At 40.1% G+C, this 16,080-nt stretch overlaps 2 protein-coding genes across 2 annotated transcripts; one reads left to right on the top strand and one right to left on the bottom strand.

Moving 5' to 3' along the window:
• Nucleotides 1-333, bottom strand: LOC114821339 (uncharacterized). Its single transcript, XM_029093404.1, has one exon. It carries the CDS (start codon nucleotides 331-333, stop codon nucleotides 1-3), a length of 333 nt encoding a protein of 110 aa, XP_028949237.1.
• An 8,719-nt stretch (nucleotides 334-9,052) lies between these two features.
• LOC103426824 (serine/threonine-protein kinase STY13-like) lies at nucleotides 9,053-14,341 on the top strand. Its single transcript, XM_029095233.2, has 6 exons — nucleotides 9,053-9,598; nucleotides 11,846-11,978; nucleotides 12,520-12,715; nucleotides 13,036-13,157; nucleotides 13,292-13,447; nucleotides 13,706-14,341. The coding sequence occupies exons 1-6, from the start codon at nucleotides 9,354-9,356 to the stop codon at nucleotides 14,033-14,035; spliced, it is 1,182 nt and encodes a 393-aa protein (XP_028951066.2). The 5' UTR covers nucleotides 9,053-9,353; the 3' UTR covers nucleotides 14,036-14,341.
• The last annotated feature ends 1,739 nt before the right edge of the window (nucleotides 14,342-16,080 follow it).

Here is a 16,080-nt window from a genome sequence, read left to right as displayed (position 1 = left end):
CTAGGCACCTTTTGCAGTCTTCTCATTTCGGATTCTGGGAAAAAGTTCATCAGTGATTGCTCCTTGAATGAGGCTTAGAGCCTTGGCATTCTTGATCTTTTCCTCCTTTGAAACAACTGGTCTTTCAACTGGAATGCGCTCTGACTCGCTTTCTTCTTCTTCCTCAGAGGTTTCCTCTCTAGAAGTTTGTTGTCCAGCAAGACCAACTTCAACCACATCCCATAGATCGTAGGCTATGAGAATGGTTTCCATTTTTACGGCCCAAAAATCGTAGTTTGATCCATTAAATTGTGGTGTTCGTAAGTCACCACTGGAGGAGCTTGATCCAGCCATTTTCTCAGACAGCATCACTCAAATGGTTATAAAGGTACCACCTTTAAGGTTTTTTTTTCCGAGATGAATCTCTCTCACAATATCACGCCTTTTCTTCGGAATCAGACCCGGAGCTCTGATACCATGTTTGAAATGGTACCAGGCATATTGTTTTTGGTTGATAAAGATTGAAACTTTGAATAAGGGTTTGAAGAAATTTGTGTTTTTTCAAGAGAGAAAAGGAAGAGCAAGAGTCTGTGTATTTTTCATATATCACAAAAGGCAAACATACAAAGACTATATTTATCACAGCTGGTCTAAAAACTAATCCTACATATAGGGACCTAGAACCCTTTTCCGGCCATTAATGTTTATCGGAGGATATCATCCATCCACTTGGAAGAAGATGGGAAAGCTCAGTACAATTAAAAAGATAGGAACACCAGCTGTAATCTTTCTAAAACTAGTAAAAGAAACTAGCCGTTGAAATTAATGGCTCCTTCTAATTTTGGTAAAGCCTTCATTTCTTCACACTTCTCAGCTTCCTTTTTTATTTCATCTGCAGGATTATCTTCTGCAGGTTAATTCTAAAGCTAGGATGCAGCTTAATTCTCAACATGCTAGTGATCAGCTACAGAAGATGGAAGAAGTGCGTAATAAACTAGTTTATCAGGGTGTTCCAGTGCTTGAGCTACTCCCCGAAGAAAGCAAGGAGGACTTGAGAGTTAGAACATTTACAGAGCTATTCAAGAAACTTCCCTTCCATGAGCATGAACTTTTCCTTTCCAAAGTTATAAAGAAATTCAAGCGCGAAAGGCAATTTGGTGAGCTGATTTCTTGGTTCAGTACTCAACTAGATTCCAATGAACAACACGAAGTGATTGCTAAATTGTTAACGTCACAGCTGATTATGACGAAACCAATGATGAAGATGCCATAGTCGGAAGATTTTCACAGCTGTCGAGAGATTATACCGACTATGTTCATAAGGTTCTTGCCCCCTGCATGGAAGAACATAGAAAGAAACGAAAAGATAAACAGAAGACAGCCGAAGAGAAAACTAGTTCGGATTGGCTATCCCGTTTTGCTGAGTTTTACTTGGGTTTCTCAATTGTTTGGTTCAAGGGACAAAGCGTGGATAATCAGAGATGGTTGATAGAACATCCAAACTCTGGTACTGTTAGTAGAATAATTGATCAGATACTCCTCGGTGAGAGAGGAGGATTTCAGACTCAGAAAATTCTCAGAGCTTCTGTGTACGAAAGCACTTCCCCTTGGTATTCAAGCGCGTTTGGTTGACACTGTCGAAAAGGAACTGCATGAACGAACATCTCTTCCTCGTGGGACAAACCTTAGAACAGAAGTTTCTGGCCATGCTGCTAGTGAACTAATATCTCATCTCTTAACTTTTGGATTTAACCTACTATCCGCCACTGATCAACAACGGAAAATTGAAAAAATCTCCCGTAAAGCTGGTGGAAAGGTTGAGATTATTGAAAGACTTGCGGAAGAAAGAAAGATTTCAGAATTAGAACGTTCACAAGCCAAGTTCACAAAGTTACGTTCTTTACTCGAGCTGATTTGCTCTCCGAAGTTTCAAACAAATATTTCTGTGAAAGAAAGTTGCATGACTTGACTCTTTTGTTCGAGCAACTAGGCTCCAACGATCGGAAAAATCTGATAGAACAACTGTTTGATTGGTTAATGGAAACTTACTATTCAAGCAAATATATAAAAGGTGTCATAATGGAGAAACACTCCAACGAGAGTGGGGAGGATTTCAGGCTCAGAAAGATTTATAAAGCTCTAGACTACGCATCCTTCCCTTTGGGATCGCAACGAAGTTGCGAAGTGGGATCACAAGTATGCTGCAAACATCCTGTAATAGAGAGAGGAAGCAAATAAAACATGACGGTATGTCAGTATCACACAATAATTTCTCCTCACGATATGCTGAATTTTACCTTGGTTTGTCGATTATTTGGTTCAAGACACGGTGCACCAACGAACAAAGAAACCCCATTCAAGTACTTCTCGGTGAAGCTGAAGAAGGTGACACAATACAGAAACTTCGCGGTGAGGATTAGGAGGATTTCAGACTCCAAAGATTCATCGAGTCGTTTAAACAACTTCAAGTCAGCTCCCAAGAGTATATCGTTAAATATATTCTGAAAACGTTACTGGATAATATCCTTGAATATTGCAAGTTCGTTCCAAGTGCTGAGGCGGCATATGCTTCTACCTACTGGTTTGAAGAAGATCTTCCCTTTGTTCATGAATTCATGAAGGTCAAAACTCCAAATCTAAGGGGAGGAGGAGCAACCGCTCAAGGAGGCGGAGCAACCACAATTACACAAGGAAGTCAGGGGACAAATCAACAGTCGGGTCGATGATTTGCAACAATGCACGAGTAAAGAAATCTTCAAACCATAGAACTACAGACAAATTAAGGCAAACTTTACTACCGCCCCAAATTCCAACACATGCTGTTGCTTCAAGCTGATTTTACAATTTACATGTACCTTGGTTTTATTTGGTAAAATATATTTTCATTTCACACTTTAATAAAGTTACAGTTTAGGTGTATATATACAACAAACTAACATAGTATCTTAACCACTAAGCTAACAGCTAAGAAGATACATTTACAATATTACCCTTTATATCCCCCCGCAAACTGAACTTAGGTTGTCGAAGTTGAAGTTTGTCACGAAGGAAGAGGAAACGAAGCTTGGACAGAGACTTGGTGCAGATATCGGCTACTTGGTCTTGAGTGCAGACAAAATGGACAGAGATCTGCTTAGCAAGGACCTTTTCCTGAATGTAATGATAGTCGATTTCAACATGCTTTGTCCGAGCATGAAAGACAGGATTTTTAGCTAGAGATATAGCGGAAATATTGTCACACCAAAGATGAGGAGTGGTAGGTAAGCAGTAGCCAATATCCGATAGTAATTGACAGAGCCAGGTGATTTCAGATGCAGTATTAGCAAGAGAGCGGTACTCTGCTTCGGTGGAAGAGCGAGCAACAGTCGGTTGCTTCTTAGCACTCCAGCTAATCAAAGAGTTACCAAAATAGACACAGTAACCTCCAGTGGACCGGCGGTCAAGAGCACAGCCAGCCCAATCAGCGTCCGAGAAGGCAGTGAGAGTAGGAGGAGTGGAACACTTGGAGAACCAGAGACCAATATCAAGAGATCCCTTTAGGTATCTTAGAATACGCTTTACAGCCTGAAGATGTGAAAGTTTGGGAGTGTGCATATATTGGCATACAAGATTAACTGCAAAACTGAGATCAGGACGAGTCCAGGTGAGATATTGCAGAGCACCAACCAGGGAACGATACTCAGAAGCATTGTCACATAAGGGAGAATCATGATCAAGTTTGGAGGTGCTGAGAGGAGTATTGCAAGGTTTGGCGCCAGTCATGTTGGCCTTGGATAACAAATCCAATATGTATTTAGTCTGAGATAGAAAGATACCAGCAGAAGATCTTTTGACTTCAAGACCAAGAAAGTAGTGCAGCGGACCCAAATCCTTGATAGGAAACAGGGAACTCAGTTGCTGAATAACATGGTTACAGGCAGCAGAGTTTGGACCAGTAACTAAAATGTCGTCGACATAAACCAGAATGAAAATCATAGCTGAACCCTTTTTGATAAACAAGGAATGGTCGCTGGGAGAGCCAACAAAACCGAGAGAAGTGAGAGCACCATGAAGCTTGTCATACCAAGCCCGCGGAGCTTGTTTTAAACCATACAACGAACGATGCAAGTGACAGACATGAGATGGGTGAGCGGAATCTTCAAATCCAGGAGGTTGCTGCATAAAAACGGATTCATTGAGTGTCCCATGTAAGAAAGCATTGCTGACATCTAGTTGATTCAAGAACCAATCGAACTGAACAGCAAGAGTGAGGATGAGGCGAATGGTGACTGGCTTGGCTACCGGACTGAAGGTTTCGGTATAATCTAAACCTTCTTGCTGATTGAAGCCCTTGGCAACGAGCCGAGCTTTGTACCTGTCTATAGTGCCATCGGGCTTACGTTTGATGCGGAAGACCCATTTACAGCCAACAATATTCTGTGAGGGAGACGGGGGAATGAGAGACCAAGTTCCAGTTTTGATGAGAGCAGTAACCTCTTCTTGCATAGCTTGGGACCAATGAGGATATTTGGAAGCTTGGAGATAGGTGTTAGGGATGTAATCCACTGAGAGATGAGAAGGAAGATGGTGCTTAGTAGCAGTGAGAGCTTTGGGTTTGAAAATACCAGATTTGGACCGAGTTTGCATTGGATGGGTGTTAGAAGGTTGAAGAGAAGTGGAAGGAACGGAATCTGGAACAGTCATTACAGGACTGGAGGGAATAGGTGGGGAAGAGTGATGGGAGAAGGAGGATGGGAAAATGGAAGGGGAACGAGGGAAAGAGGGGGGAATACTAGAGGAAGAAGAAAGAGGAAAAGTAAAAGTAAGGGTTGATGGAAGAGAAGAGGGAGACCTAGGAGGCAGGGATGAGGGTGAAGGTGGTATGTTGGAGATATGATGGAAAGGAAAACTTGATTCATTGAAGATGACATGTCGGGAAATATATACTCGGTGAGTTGCAGGGTCAAGACATCTATAGCCCTTATGATTTAAACTGTATCCAAGAAAGACACAGGCTCTGCTTTTAGGATCCAGCTTCGAGGAAGTATAAGGCTTAAGCCAGGGGAAGCAAGCACAACCAAAAACCTTGAGAAGGTCATAATTCGGAGCTCGATGATATAGAGATTCCCAAGGAGACTGTCTGGATGCAGTAGGCAATCGGTTGATAAGATAGATGGCAGTGTTGAAAGCCTCTACCCAATAGATGTGGGGTACTTTGGAAGCTGTCAAAAGAGTGCGAGCAGTTTCAACCAAGTGACGATGCTTGCGCTCGGCACACCCATTTTGTTCGGGTGTGTGGGGGCAGGTAAGTTGATGATGAATGCCATGAGTAGCCAAGAATTGAGAGAAACTAGTGCTCAAGTACTCTCCTCCGGAATCAGATCTCAAAGTAACAATTTTGGTACACAGAGAATTTTCAACCAGAGATTTGTATTCCATAAAAGTGGACAGTACATCAGATTTGCATTTCAAAGGATAAAACCAGGAGTACCTAGTAAAGTCATCCACAAAAATGATGTAATACCGAAAACCTTGAGAAGAAGTTTGAGGAGAGGGTCCCCAAACATCCGTGTGGACAAGTTCTAGAGGTTTGCTAGTTGTACAAGAAGAGAATACAAAAGGAAGCTTGGAGCTTTTAGCCAATGCACAATCTGAGCAGAATGACTTAGTTACATGAGCTAAAACAGGAATACAAGATTGAGAAGCAAGTTTATGAAGAATCTTGACAGATGGGTGACCCAATCTTTGATGCCAAACATCCGTAGAAGCTTTGGCAGTGGCGGTGAGAGCCTTATGATTGCCAGTTGCAGATGAGGAAAAATGGAAAGGATAGAACCCTTGCTGAACAGGTCCTTTAAAACGCATCCTCCCCGAAGAAAGATCCTTCACAGTGAAGTGAGAGGGATAAAGATGCAAGGAACAATGATTATCAAGTAAAAATTGATTTGTAGAGTGGAATAGGAGTTGGTCATGTGGGATGTTGCTCCAGAATCGACAATCCAAGTAGGATTGGATGAAGAAGCAGTAGCAACCATCGCTGCAGGAGAGGATTTTCCACCATAAGCCATATTGAGGCGATGCGGACAATCACACGCTTCATGATCAAGTTGATGACAAATCTGACAGGGATGTTTCTTGGTGTAGGAAGAAAAATTGTTTCGACCGCCACGATTAGAACGTGAATTATTGCCACGATTGGGAAAAGATCTCGGATTGTTAGAGGATCGATAATTGCCACGATTGAAAGAACCGCGATTATGAGAGCGATCCACTCCACGACTTGGATGACTGAAGGTAGAAGGAGAATGAGCCACAAAAGCCTGAGAGTTAAGACTGGATACAGGAAGAGGAAGAATGCCAGCAGAAGTGTGAAGAGCCTGAAAAGAGGACATCTCAGAGATACTTTTCTTGCGAGTGGCTAATTGAATCTCCTTGCTAAGAAGCAAGCCATGTAATTCATCAATTGTTGTAGATCCGAGACGAAATTGAATAGCATCAACAAACGAATCATACTCAGGGGGAAGACCGTGGAGAGTGACAGAGATGAGATCGGAATCTTCAACCGGAGAGCCGGCACTGGCAAGAGCATCAGCAATTGCCTCAATTTGCTGGAGATACTGAGCAGCAGATGAAGTTCCTTTGGAAAGATTACGAAGTCGAGAGCGTAGCTCATGAATATGAGACTGAGAGGCCGTGGCAAGGCGAGATTCCAATTTCGCCCAAAGATCGCGAGCCGAATTCACACCAACAGTGTAGGGAATGAGGGAATCCGAGAGCGTGGAGTTGAGCCAGATGAGAATATTCTGGTCATTTTCATACCAAGAAACATAAGCAGGATTAAGAATGCGATTTCCTGAGGAATCAAGAAGAAATTGAACCGGCGCCGCCATAGATCCATCAATGTGATCAGTCAGATTGTATCGGCGAAAAATTGGAGCAAAGAGAGCACTCCAAGTCAAGTAATTGGTGGTGGTGAGCTTGATTGGCACCATGGATCCAATATTTTGGATTGTGATGGAGGTAGAAGTTGAAGAATTAGGGTTCGAAGATCCAGTCGGAAGGGGGTGAACTGGAGAGGCCGATTCTGATGAAGGAGATGCCATTGGCAAATAGATGAGGAAGAAAGAGAGCACGAACAACGATCTTCAACCACGAGCGAAGAATCGAGCAAGAACGCAGAAAGAAGAAGCAGGAGAAAGGAGGATCGAAGAACGAGAGTCGTTAGACAGAGAAGGCGATTGATACCATATTTGGTAAAATATATTTTCATTTCACACTTTAATAAAGTTACAGTTTAGGTGTATATATACAACAAACTAACATAGTATCTTAACCACTAAGCTAACAGCTAAGAAGATACATTTACAATATTACCCTTTATAGGTTTTGTATCTGTGTTACTGCTCTAATGAAATTCGTTTCACTATAAAAATGGTTCCTCCTTGGCAATGTCCTAATTGCTTAATTAATGTTTTTATTAATATGATTAAAAAAATCTTAGTCAAGCTTGCAGTATAACCCCAGCATCTTCCCTCTTTTCTTCACTCACATCGAACCCTTCCTTCTTGTCCTAAACATGGATTTATGAGGTACTACTAGGCCCAAACGCCATTACCACTAATTAATTATACAACACCTGCAAATTAAAGCAAAAATATGATAGATAAGACCTGATACAAGTAATAATGTCATAGAGTTGCAACTCCAAAGACCCAAATTAGATAGCGTAAGTTATTGAAGAGAGAGTCATGTTAGCATCATTTTCGTGTAGTCATGTGTGAGCGCGTGACGAAATGTCAACTACAAATGTGTTTACATGATTCAACAGTTGGCAGTTAGGACCAAACCACTAAAGTAAGCATGTTTTAATTGCGTCATGCAAAAATTACACGTCCACACAAGACTAACACTAGCAGTATGTGTCACCAGTCACACCATGTTTTATTTACAAGAAAAGCAAAGAAGAACAATTTACCTACAGACTTAATTTGATCTTATCCGTACATCCAAATGTAGGTGGAATCATACCATGCAGTGGTTAAACTAATCAATATGTATTACTGTGTAAACATATCACCATCTGCACAAAATTTAAAAGAAAGGTAAAGTGGCAGTTATATCATCCCATATTATTATTGTGAGTAATGGGTAACATCCAATTTCCTCTCATATATACCAGCCACGACATGGCCCAACATGTTCCCAGTACATTATTGTTCATCTCAAATTATTTAATTGGAACAAAAATTTAATGTCTTTTTTCACGACATTCAGTCATTCACACACAAAGTTCTCTAGCAAAAATGCGACCTATATTAGCAACAACGTAAGCTACATATGTTTTATTTTTTATTTTGGTTTCCTGCTAAACATTATAATGTTGACCTACACTGCCTTGGTTTGGTGAATTTGTTATTTGAAAATACAACTTATTTCTGTTCCCGAAATAAGTTCTCTAGCAAAAATACAAGATGTGTTCCCGAAACATCCAACCATTCACAAACAACGTACTTGTGGCAAAAAATTAGTATGACACCAGGGCGCATACAAATATTCATTCACATACGACGTACATTTGATTCAAAATTGGTATAATAACCAGCACATACATAATTTTCATTAACGTATGACATATTTGTGACCCAAAATTGAAATACTAATTAGCACATGCAAGGCTTTCATTCAAGTACGACGTATATATGAACCAGTATTAGTATACTAATCAGTGCATACAAACTTTCATTCACGTTCGACGTACGTATGAACCAAAATTGGTATAATAATCGGCGAATACAATGCTTTCATTAACATAAACCACGTGTACAAACTATAACTAGTAACAAATCGGCACATACAAACTTTTATTAACGTTGGTGGTACATACAATCATAAATTAGAATAATCAGAGCACATACAAAGCTTCCGTTCACGTACAACGTACCCAAAAACCAAAATGGTATGCCAGTATGTAATTATTTCTGAAATTTAAAATATGGTTGGCGCACACCCCTGAACTTCCATTTTTCCTCGAAATTTCCATGAGTAAAATACCGGCCCCAAGTCTTATCCAACGAAACCGAAAACAGAAAGAAACGGGGCTGGACCCTGTCGACGCGGCAACCTGAAACCCAACCCCACGCGACGGCCCCGTACAGAATCGAAGCTCCCGAAATTTAATTATTTAATTTTTTGCCCAAAAATGCAGGAAAAGTTTGCTAAGCTTTCCCTCGCATTTCTCGCACAGCATTTAAATGGACACATAATTTTTCCATTTATATGATTTTCGGGTGTTAATTTTTCGACTATATAATTTGGTTTTTAATTCTCCCAAAAACCCACTTTCTTGGACTCTGTCTTTATCGCTTCCTTTCTCTCTCCAACTCTCTTTGAGCAAAATGCAAATAGCAGCAGAAGTAGTACTGGGGGTGTCACCAATGGAGGGAGAGGATAGCGTGTTCATCGACCTGTACACGAAGGACCCTGCTGAAAGCACAGGAAGCGGCGGCGAGGGGAAGGGAGCTGCGGCGGGGAAGGCCAGCTCCGCCTTCAAATTCGACCCCAGCTTTCTGATTGACCCGAGCTGCATCAAGATTGGTTCTGTGCTCGGAGAAGGGCGTGGAGCTATTGTTTATGAAGGATTGTGGGTCCCATTAACACTTTTCTTCTCTGTATCTGTTTGCTTTGTGTTATTTTTATCCTTGGGTTTTTGCTTCTTGATTTAGGTTGCTCACATTGTTTGTATGTTCTTGAATTGTGGTGCTTTTTTCGGTGCTGGTTTGTTTGAGTTGGTGTTTGTGCTTTGCTTTGGTGTTTGAGTTGTGTTAGTCTTCAAAATCGGGGGGTTTTTTTTCTTTTGTTAAACCCTTTTGAGGGTTTATGATGATTTCTGGGTTTATGGTGGCAAGTGTTGATTTTTATTTCACTGAACACTATCTATATCAGGATTTCTTTTTCCATCCCTGGCAAAGGATCAAACTTGAAAAATTTCCGGCTTAGCGAATGTGGGAAGAGCCCTTTCAAAAAAAAACCTTCATTTTTGCAGGTGAGCCAAATGCCGAGTCTACCTCTGCCAAGTTCCTCTTTCTGGGCGATCTTGGAGTTGTGGTTCTCATAATTGATAAACCCTTTTCAAGTTGAAAGTGCATCTTAGGTTTTTGAGTTGAAGTCTCTGCCATGGTACATTTGTCTTATAATGTTAATGTGGAATCATTTTGGATCTTCATTAAATTTTGAACTGGAGGGTTCCTTCAGGGAGTAATCTTATATCAATGTTTATTAGATTTTATTACGGTCTTTGAGAACACATATAAAGTATAGCATTGATGATAATCGTTACTGAGAGAGATCATCGGGCTTTAACTGCTTTCGATAAATGCTCCAAAGTCGATCTGATCACTCAGGATTTTGGAGTACATTTATTATTAAGCTTAGAAGGGATAAAGTTTTCGTAAATGTAGATTTGACTGATCGCGATTGTGAATGCTTCAAAATGGGATGTTGACATTCTGCATTTGGAGTCTATTCATTTTTAGGATGGATAGAAAATTTCATTATGATAGGTTCGGTTTAGTTGTAATTGTCCAATAGCGGGCGAGTCCTCCCATATTTGTCTGCAAGACATCAGGCTGTCACGACTAGTGAGTCTCATGTAAGATGAGTTCTTTAATGAATTACTCTAGCGATAGTACATTAGATAGGGAGATACGGAATTATGTGTGGTAGGTTGCAAATGGGAAATTATTGGTTATATATGGCAGGTAATCTCCCTGTTTTAATTTGGAGGCACTGCCCTCTTTATGTTTCAGTAGCCTGGGGATTGGGAGATAGGGTGGTGAGAGGGGGGGGGGGGGGTCCTAGAAGCCATTGGTTCGATTGTCCCCTTAATCATTTAGATCATCCACATTGTTCCTTTGCTCCTCTGGATCGTTAAACTTTTTTTCGTTTAATTCTTTGGATCACCTGATTACTAGGGTACACCTGAGCATATACAGTGGAACTGTTTAAACATAGATCCTTTTTTGTATTTTTCTTTCTCACATTTGAACTCCTCGGATAAAAACGTTTTCTTACCTCTTCATGAGCTTATCATCGTTTGGCTCGGTGGTCTTCAAGGATGTAATAATCAGTTAAGGAGACCAGATTACCGTTGGTTTTTTAAGTTTAGATATAAAAATTAGTAAAGAAACCAACAGTTTTAGGAACGTCAAGGACAGAGAGAATTATAGTCTGATATTTGGACTTGGTTGATGTGATATCAGTTGAGACCAGATTATTCTTTACAGTATCAGATTTAGATATAAAGACATGTTGGAGAATCAACAGGTTTAGGGCAAGTCTTCTGAACAGGTGGAAAATGAGAGAGGGTCGAAGAGAATTGGGAAGTGTAGTGTTTGCAAGGTTATTGTAATTTATGCATGAAAAGACAATTATATAGCTGTCAGGGTAATTATTTTGAATCATATAAGTGAAGTTGCCCTACGTTGATCGGAATGTAAAAGAAGGATATCTTTAGATGTTTTTTCCTTGTCCAGGCCTTTTCAAAGATTCATTGACATGGTTTATTTCCTAGTTATCCTATTTATTATACCTGAAGGTTAATTCCTGGGCAAGCAAGCAGTCCGGCGTAGATGTCATTTACAGAAACTTTATCCCTTTGTTGCTATGCATGAAAAGCATTAATGATCAATGGCAACATTAGATGTTTGTGGCAGGATTAATTTTGTGAAATCTATTAATGTGAGATGACATCTTACTTGTATACTAAATGTAATAAATCGATCATATGTTCTTTTTGTGTATATAAGTCATAATCTATGTGTTGTTCTATGCTGAGGAATTTTATGTCCTGGATTTTAGACTGCTGAAGCTTTCGAAATTATGTTTCTAGGTACCAATCCAAGCCTGTTGCTGTAAAAATTATACGGCCACCCAAAACAAAATATGTTAGTCTTGATCGTCAAGAAAAGTTTCATCGGGAAGTGTCAATGCTTTCGAAGGTGAAGCATGACAATATTGTCAAGGTATGATGCCCATTCCTCTTATTTCTTCTTATGCCTGCATTGTATATTAATATATTATCTACCCTCGTCATTTCTGGGAAATCACTCTCCCTTTTGCAAGGGACTTTTCTTTTGTTTGGTATGAGTTCTATACTATTCTTAGTTTTGGTTTAGAATAATATCCTTACGCAAATTGACCTTTGGTTTCAAGAAATATATTTCTTCAATTTATATCCAGGTCAGATGAAATTGTGGCCTGAGGAAATGAAATCACTGCGCTTCTGTTCCTAAATTAGTATTCAATTTACGATCCTGTTAAGTTCAGCAAGCTGGTTGCACAAATAATTTAAACTATGATGGATGTAGCTCCATTTAAGGAATAAGATTATAAGTTTTTGGTTTTTATCTTTCAGTTTTACTATCCTTCACCCTCTAAATGTATCTAGATTCGTATCAGCGTAATGTATTCAATCAGTTTATAATACTCATTTTTCTGATGTGTATATTTTCATGGTCAATGCCCCTGGTGCATATACTCATAAAAGTAAATGCTCTGAAACAGTTCGTAGGCGCATGCTTTGAACCTTCGATGATAATTCTTACTGAGCTTCTGAGAGGAGGTAACCTCCAGAAGTACCTATGGGAAAGGCGCCCCGGAACACCTGATCTCAAGTGTTCAATAAGTTTTGCAATGGATGTCTGTCGAGCTATGGAATACTTGCATGCAAATGGCATTATCCACCGTGACCTGAAACCAGGTTATTTTTCATTTTCCTTGTACTTCCCCTTTGTTCAAGTTGTTTTAGTTTACTTTGAAAAGAGGACCAACTGATCAGGCGTTTGGCTTGGCTACATGTCCCACTTATAAGTTATAACTGTAAATGAGTTCATTTGTTGATCCACAAAAACATTTACTCATTTTTAGTTTTGAACATTTGCTAGAAATGCATTGGTAAATTCATCGTGTTTTCTTTTGGTTTTGCATACTCATCTCAGTTCTAATTCTTGAACGTTAGGGTTGAAACATCATTTACCAGAGGAATTTAGTTCTAACTGATACTCTTCTTTTTTTCCCCAGCCAACCTGCTTCTTACAGAAGACCTGAACATGATAAAGGTGGCCGACTTCGGCCACGCTAGAGAAGAAATATCCGGGGCCATGACCTCGGAGGCGGGCACTTACAGATGGATGGCTCCTGAGGTGCACTTTTTTTTGTTGTTCTTCCTTCATTATTCATGCATATACTGCAAAATACACACACACACACACACGTAATCGCACACACATATGTATATTCATAATATGGCTAATTTTTTTTCTTATTATCTGAATAGCTATTCAGCACAGAGCCAGTTCCAAAAGGATCAAAGAAGGAATACGATCACAAGGCTGACGTGTACAGCTTCTCGATAGTTCTATGGGAACTGATAATAAACCAAACTCCTTTCTCCGGACGGACTAATATAATAGTTGCATATGCAGCAGCGAACGTAAGTCCTACGAATGACATTCAAACAGAAACAGATAGAACAGAAACCCGAAAATCTATCCAATAGCTATTTTATGGTGCTTGATTATTTTGAGCTGCCCTGAGATTACTAACAACATTGTATGCTAGCTGACGTTTTGGATTGAAATTTTATTGAGATTGAGTTTGATTTTTCTGGGGATGGACTGAGTGTAACATGAAAAAACTATTTTCTGAAGTTAAATGACTGTTGGTGGATGACTTCCCTTCGTGCTTTCAGAAAATACGGCCAGAGCTGGACTACATTCCTCAAGATCTCATTCCGCTCCTGGAGTCCTGTTGGGCTGACGACCCAAAGATCCGACCTGAGTTCATGGAGATCACAAGCCATCTTTCCAACTACCACAAACAACTGTGTGCGGCTGAGTTGGAACCTCCAGCAGTCAATGTGCCGGAATCTGAACCTCAAGAGAGCAACGTGAAGGAAGAAGAGCCTCCCAGAGTCCACGCGATTGACAAGTCCGAAAAGAAAAAGAAAGTTAAAAGGCGAAAGAAGTGCAGATCAAGTTTCTTCTTCTTTTGCTGTCGACCTGTAGCGGTGCAGGAGTGATCAGTTATTTGCTAAAGTTTTGTAGGATACACAGTAGAACCACAGGTACAGAGATTAGGGTAGACACAGCCAGGGATTCTGAGCTGAACTGTTGCTTGTAACTTGTGTTACAAGCAACTGTACAGATACATCGTGGTAGGAACCCCGTAGAATATTGTTAGATGGAGAGTAGGATACAAAGCTTTGAAAGAAACAAAAAGAAGTTTGTAGTTGTTTTAGCAGTTGGATATTTCTCCGAAGCTGGCTTGCTTCTCAAGCAATATCAGATTTTGGTAATGAATTGTTAATGTGATCAGTCACAGTGACTCTTCTTTTCTGATGGTTGAATTGCTGGTTATGATGAAATTATTTCACTTTCTTGTCGGTGTCCAAATTTTGGGTGTAAAGTAGGGTTTCAGATAAGGATTTTGTTTCCCTTTTTTTGTGGGCGGCTTAGTGGTCTTATCTTATATGTTGACTAACTCATGACATGATTCACATCATTGTGAATTTTGTAAAGACCTATTTTGGGCGTCCAAATGACTTAAGAGTTCAAAATGTTTTCAGAAGTAGACTATAAGGTAAAGAAGATACACAAGCGTTTGCACGTATTTAGTGTTTGTGCATGATACGAACATGGTAGATAAAATATCATGTATGGTATAAAAACAGAAAGATAGTGTATCGTGCATGGTATGTATTGTATGGAAGTAGAAAGATAAGTATTGTGAATGGTACGGAAAAAAAAAAAAGGAGTGTCAAATTCGTAATTAGAATGTTATCCTAATAGGCTACACACCGTGTGGCGTGCTAAAATGTTGAGGATGGATTAAATTGCAAGTTACTGCTCTGGAATGGGCTAGAATATAATGACCTATTTCTAGGCTTAACCCTAGTTCCAGATATAGAAGTGGCTTTGAATTCAAGAATCCAACTCAAAATCCAAATTGGGGGGCCATTTTGAAACCGACCCAACAATTGACTTCAGAAAACGTGTGCGTTGGGACTAGAAAGTCCCTAACACTTGGTGACAACCCTAGCCTTGAAAACCTCTATTCCTTCGGTTTTCTAATTTTGTTTAAATTTTTCCTCTCTCTGCCTTGGTGACAACCCTAGCCTTGAAAACCTCCAGCTGCCGATCTCTTGCTTAGGCTTGGGCCAGCGGCAGCCCCTCCCACCTCTCTCTAGCTCCCCCTCCTAGTCTCTCCACCTCTTGGTTCCACTCCCCTCCTTTGCTGCAACCCACTCATTTCCCTTCCATCCACACCCCGACCCCTTCCCCTTGTTGCTCTCTTTTCCTTCCATTTTCCTTGGTCTGAACAGAACTTTTCCCCCGCACTCTTCTATGCGCAACCTGTTTCTCTTGGTGTCGTAGCGAGCCTTCGACCCACTTCCCCAATTTATTGCAGCACATGCTCCTGTTTGGGCCTTAGATATAGGATTTTGGGTGGGTTTTGGTTTGTTTCGTGGTTTTGCCTTGCTTTTCGATTGTTTTGCTCTTCTGGCCTGGATGGTGGTGTTCGTGTAGCTCCTATTAGAGTATATAGCCAAATAGATAAGGTAGTTAAGATTGTTGCTGTTATAATATTCATTTAGGATTGTTGCTAAGTGTTAGATTCAGATAAGGTAGTTAGTTGAGTATTCACCTATATAACAATTGTATCATTGTAACCAGATAATCATTTTCAAGAAAATACAAGTGAAAATTCATTCTCTTTCTCTCTCTCTCTCTCTGTGTCTAAACCTTCTCTGTTTTCTCCTTCTTCTTCTGCAATCTCCTTGTTCTCTTTTCTACATATTGCTTGACATGGTATCAAGAGCCATTAAAGCTTGATCAGCTTCTTCGATCTTTCCTTTTTCCTTTCGCTACATGAAATTCTTTCTTTTTCTATCTTGTGGGTGTATCAAGATTACCCAGTTCTTTATTCTTCGTTTTGAAAGATTGTGCACGCCAGGTGTTTAAGTCTTTTCCTCAGACAGATTTCTCTACAATTTTTCGAAAGGGTAACTACGAATCAACTTCAAATCTTGCAATCACTGATCACTGGATTGATTTCATCCGTTTC

This window comes from Malus domestica, chromosome 15 (assembly GCF_042453785.1).
Source record: "Malus domestica chromosome 15, GDT2T_hap1".
In the NCBI taxonomy this organism is placed as follows: domain Eukaryota; kingdom Viridiplantae; phylum Streptophyta; class Magnoliopsida; order Rosales; family Rosaceae; genus Malus; species Malus domestica.
The sequence above is the reverse complement of the archived record's forward strand: the minus strand, read 5'-3'. Positions and strand labels throughout refer to the sequence as shown.

What these genes read in the sequence shown, in the direction of transcription:
- LOC114821339 (XM_029093404.1), bottom strand. Translation starts at nt 333, where the DNA reads ATGGCTGGATCAAGCTCCTCCAGTGGTGACTTACGAACACCACAATTT.
- LOC103426824 (XM_029095233.2), top strand. Translation starts at nt 9,354, where the DNA reads ATGCAAATAGCAGCAGAAGTAGTACTGGGGGTGTCACCAATGGAGGGA. An exon ending in ACAGATGGATGGCTCCTGAG is followed by an intron (nt 13,158 to 13,291) that starts GTGCACTTTTTT and finishes TTATCTGAATAG; the next exon opens with CTATTCAGCACAGAGCCAGT. An exon ending in TTGCATATGCAGCAGCGAAC is followed by an intron (nt 13,448 to 13,705) that starts GTAAGTCCTACG and finishes TCGTGCTTTCAG; the next exon opens with AAAATACGGCCAGAGCTGGA.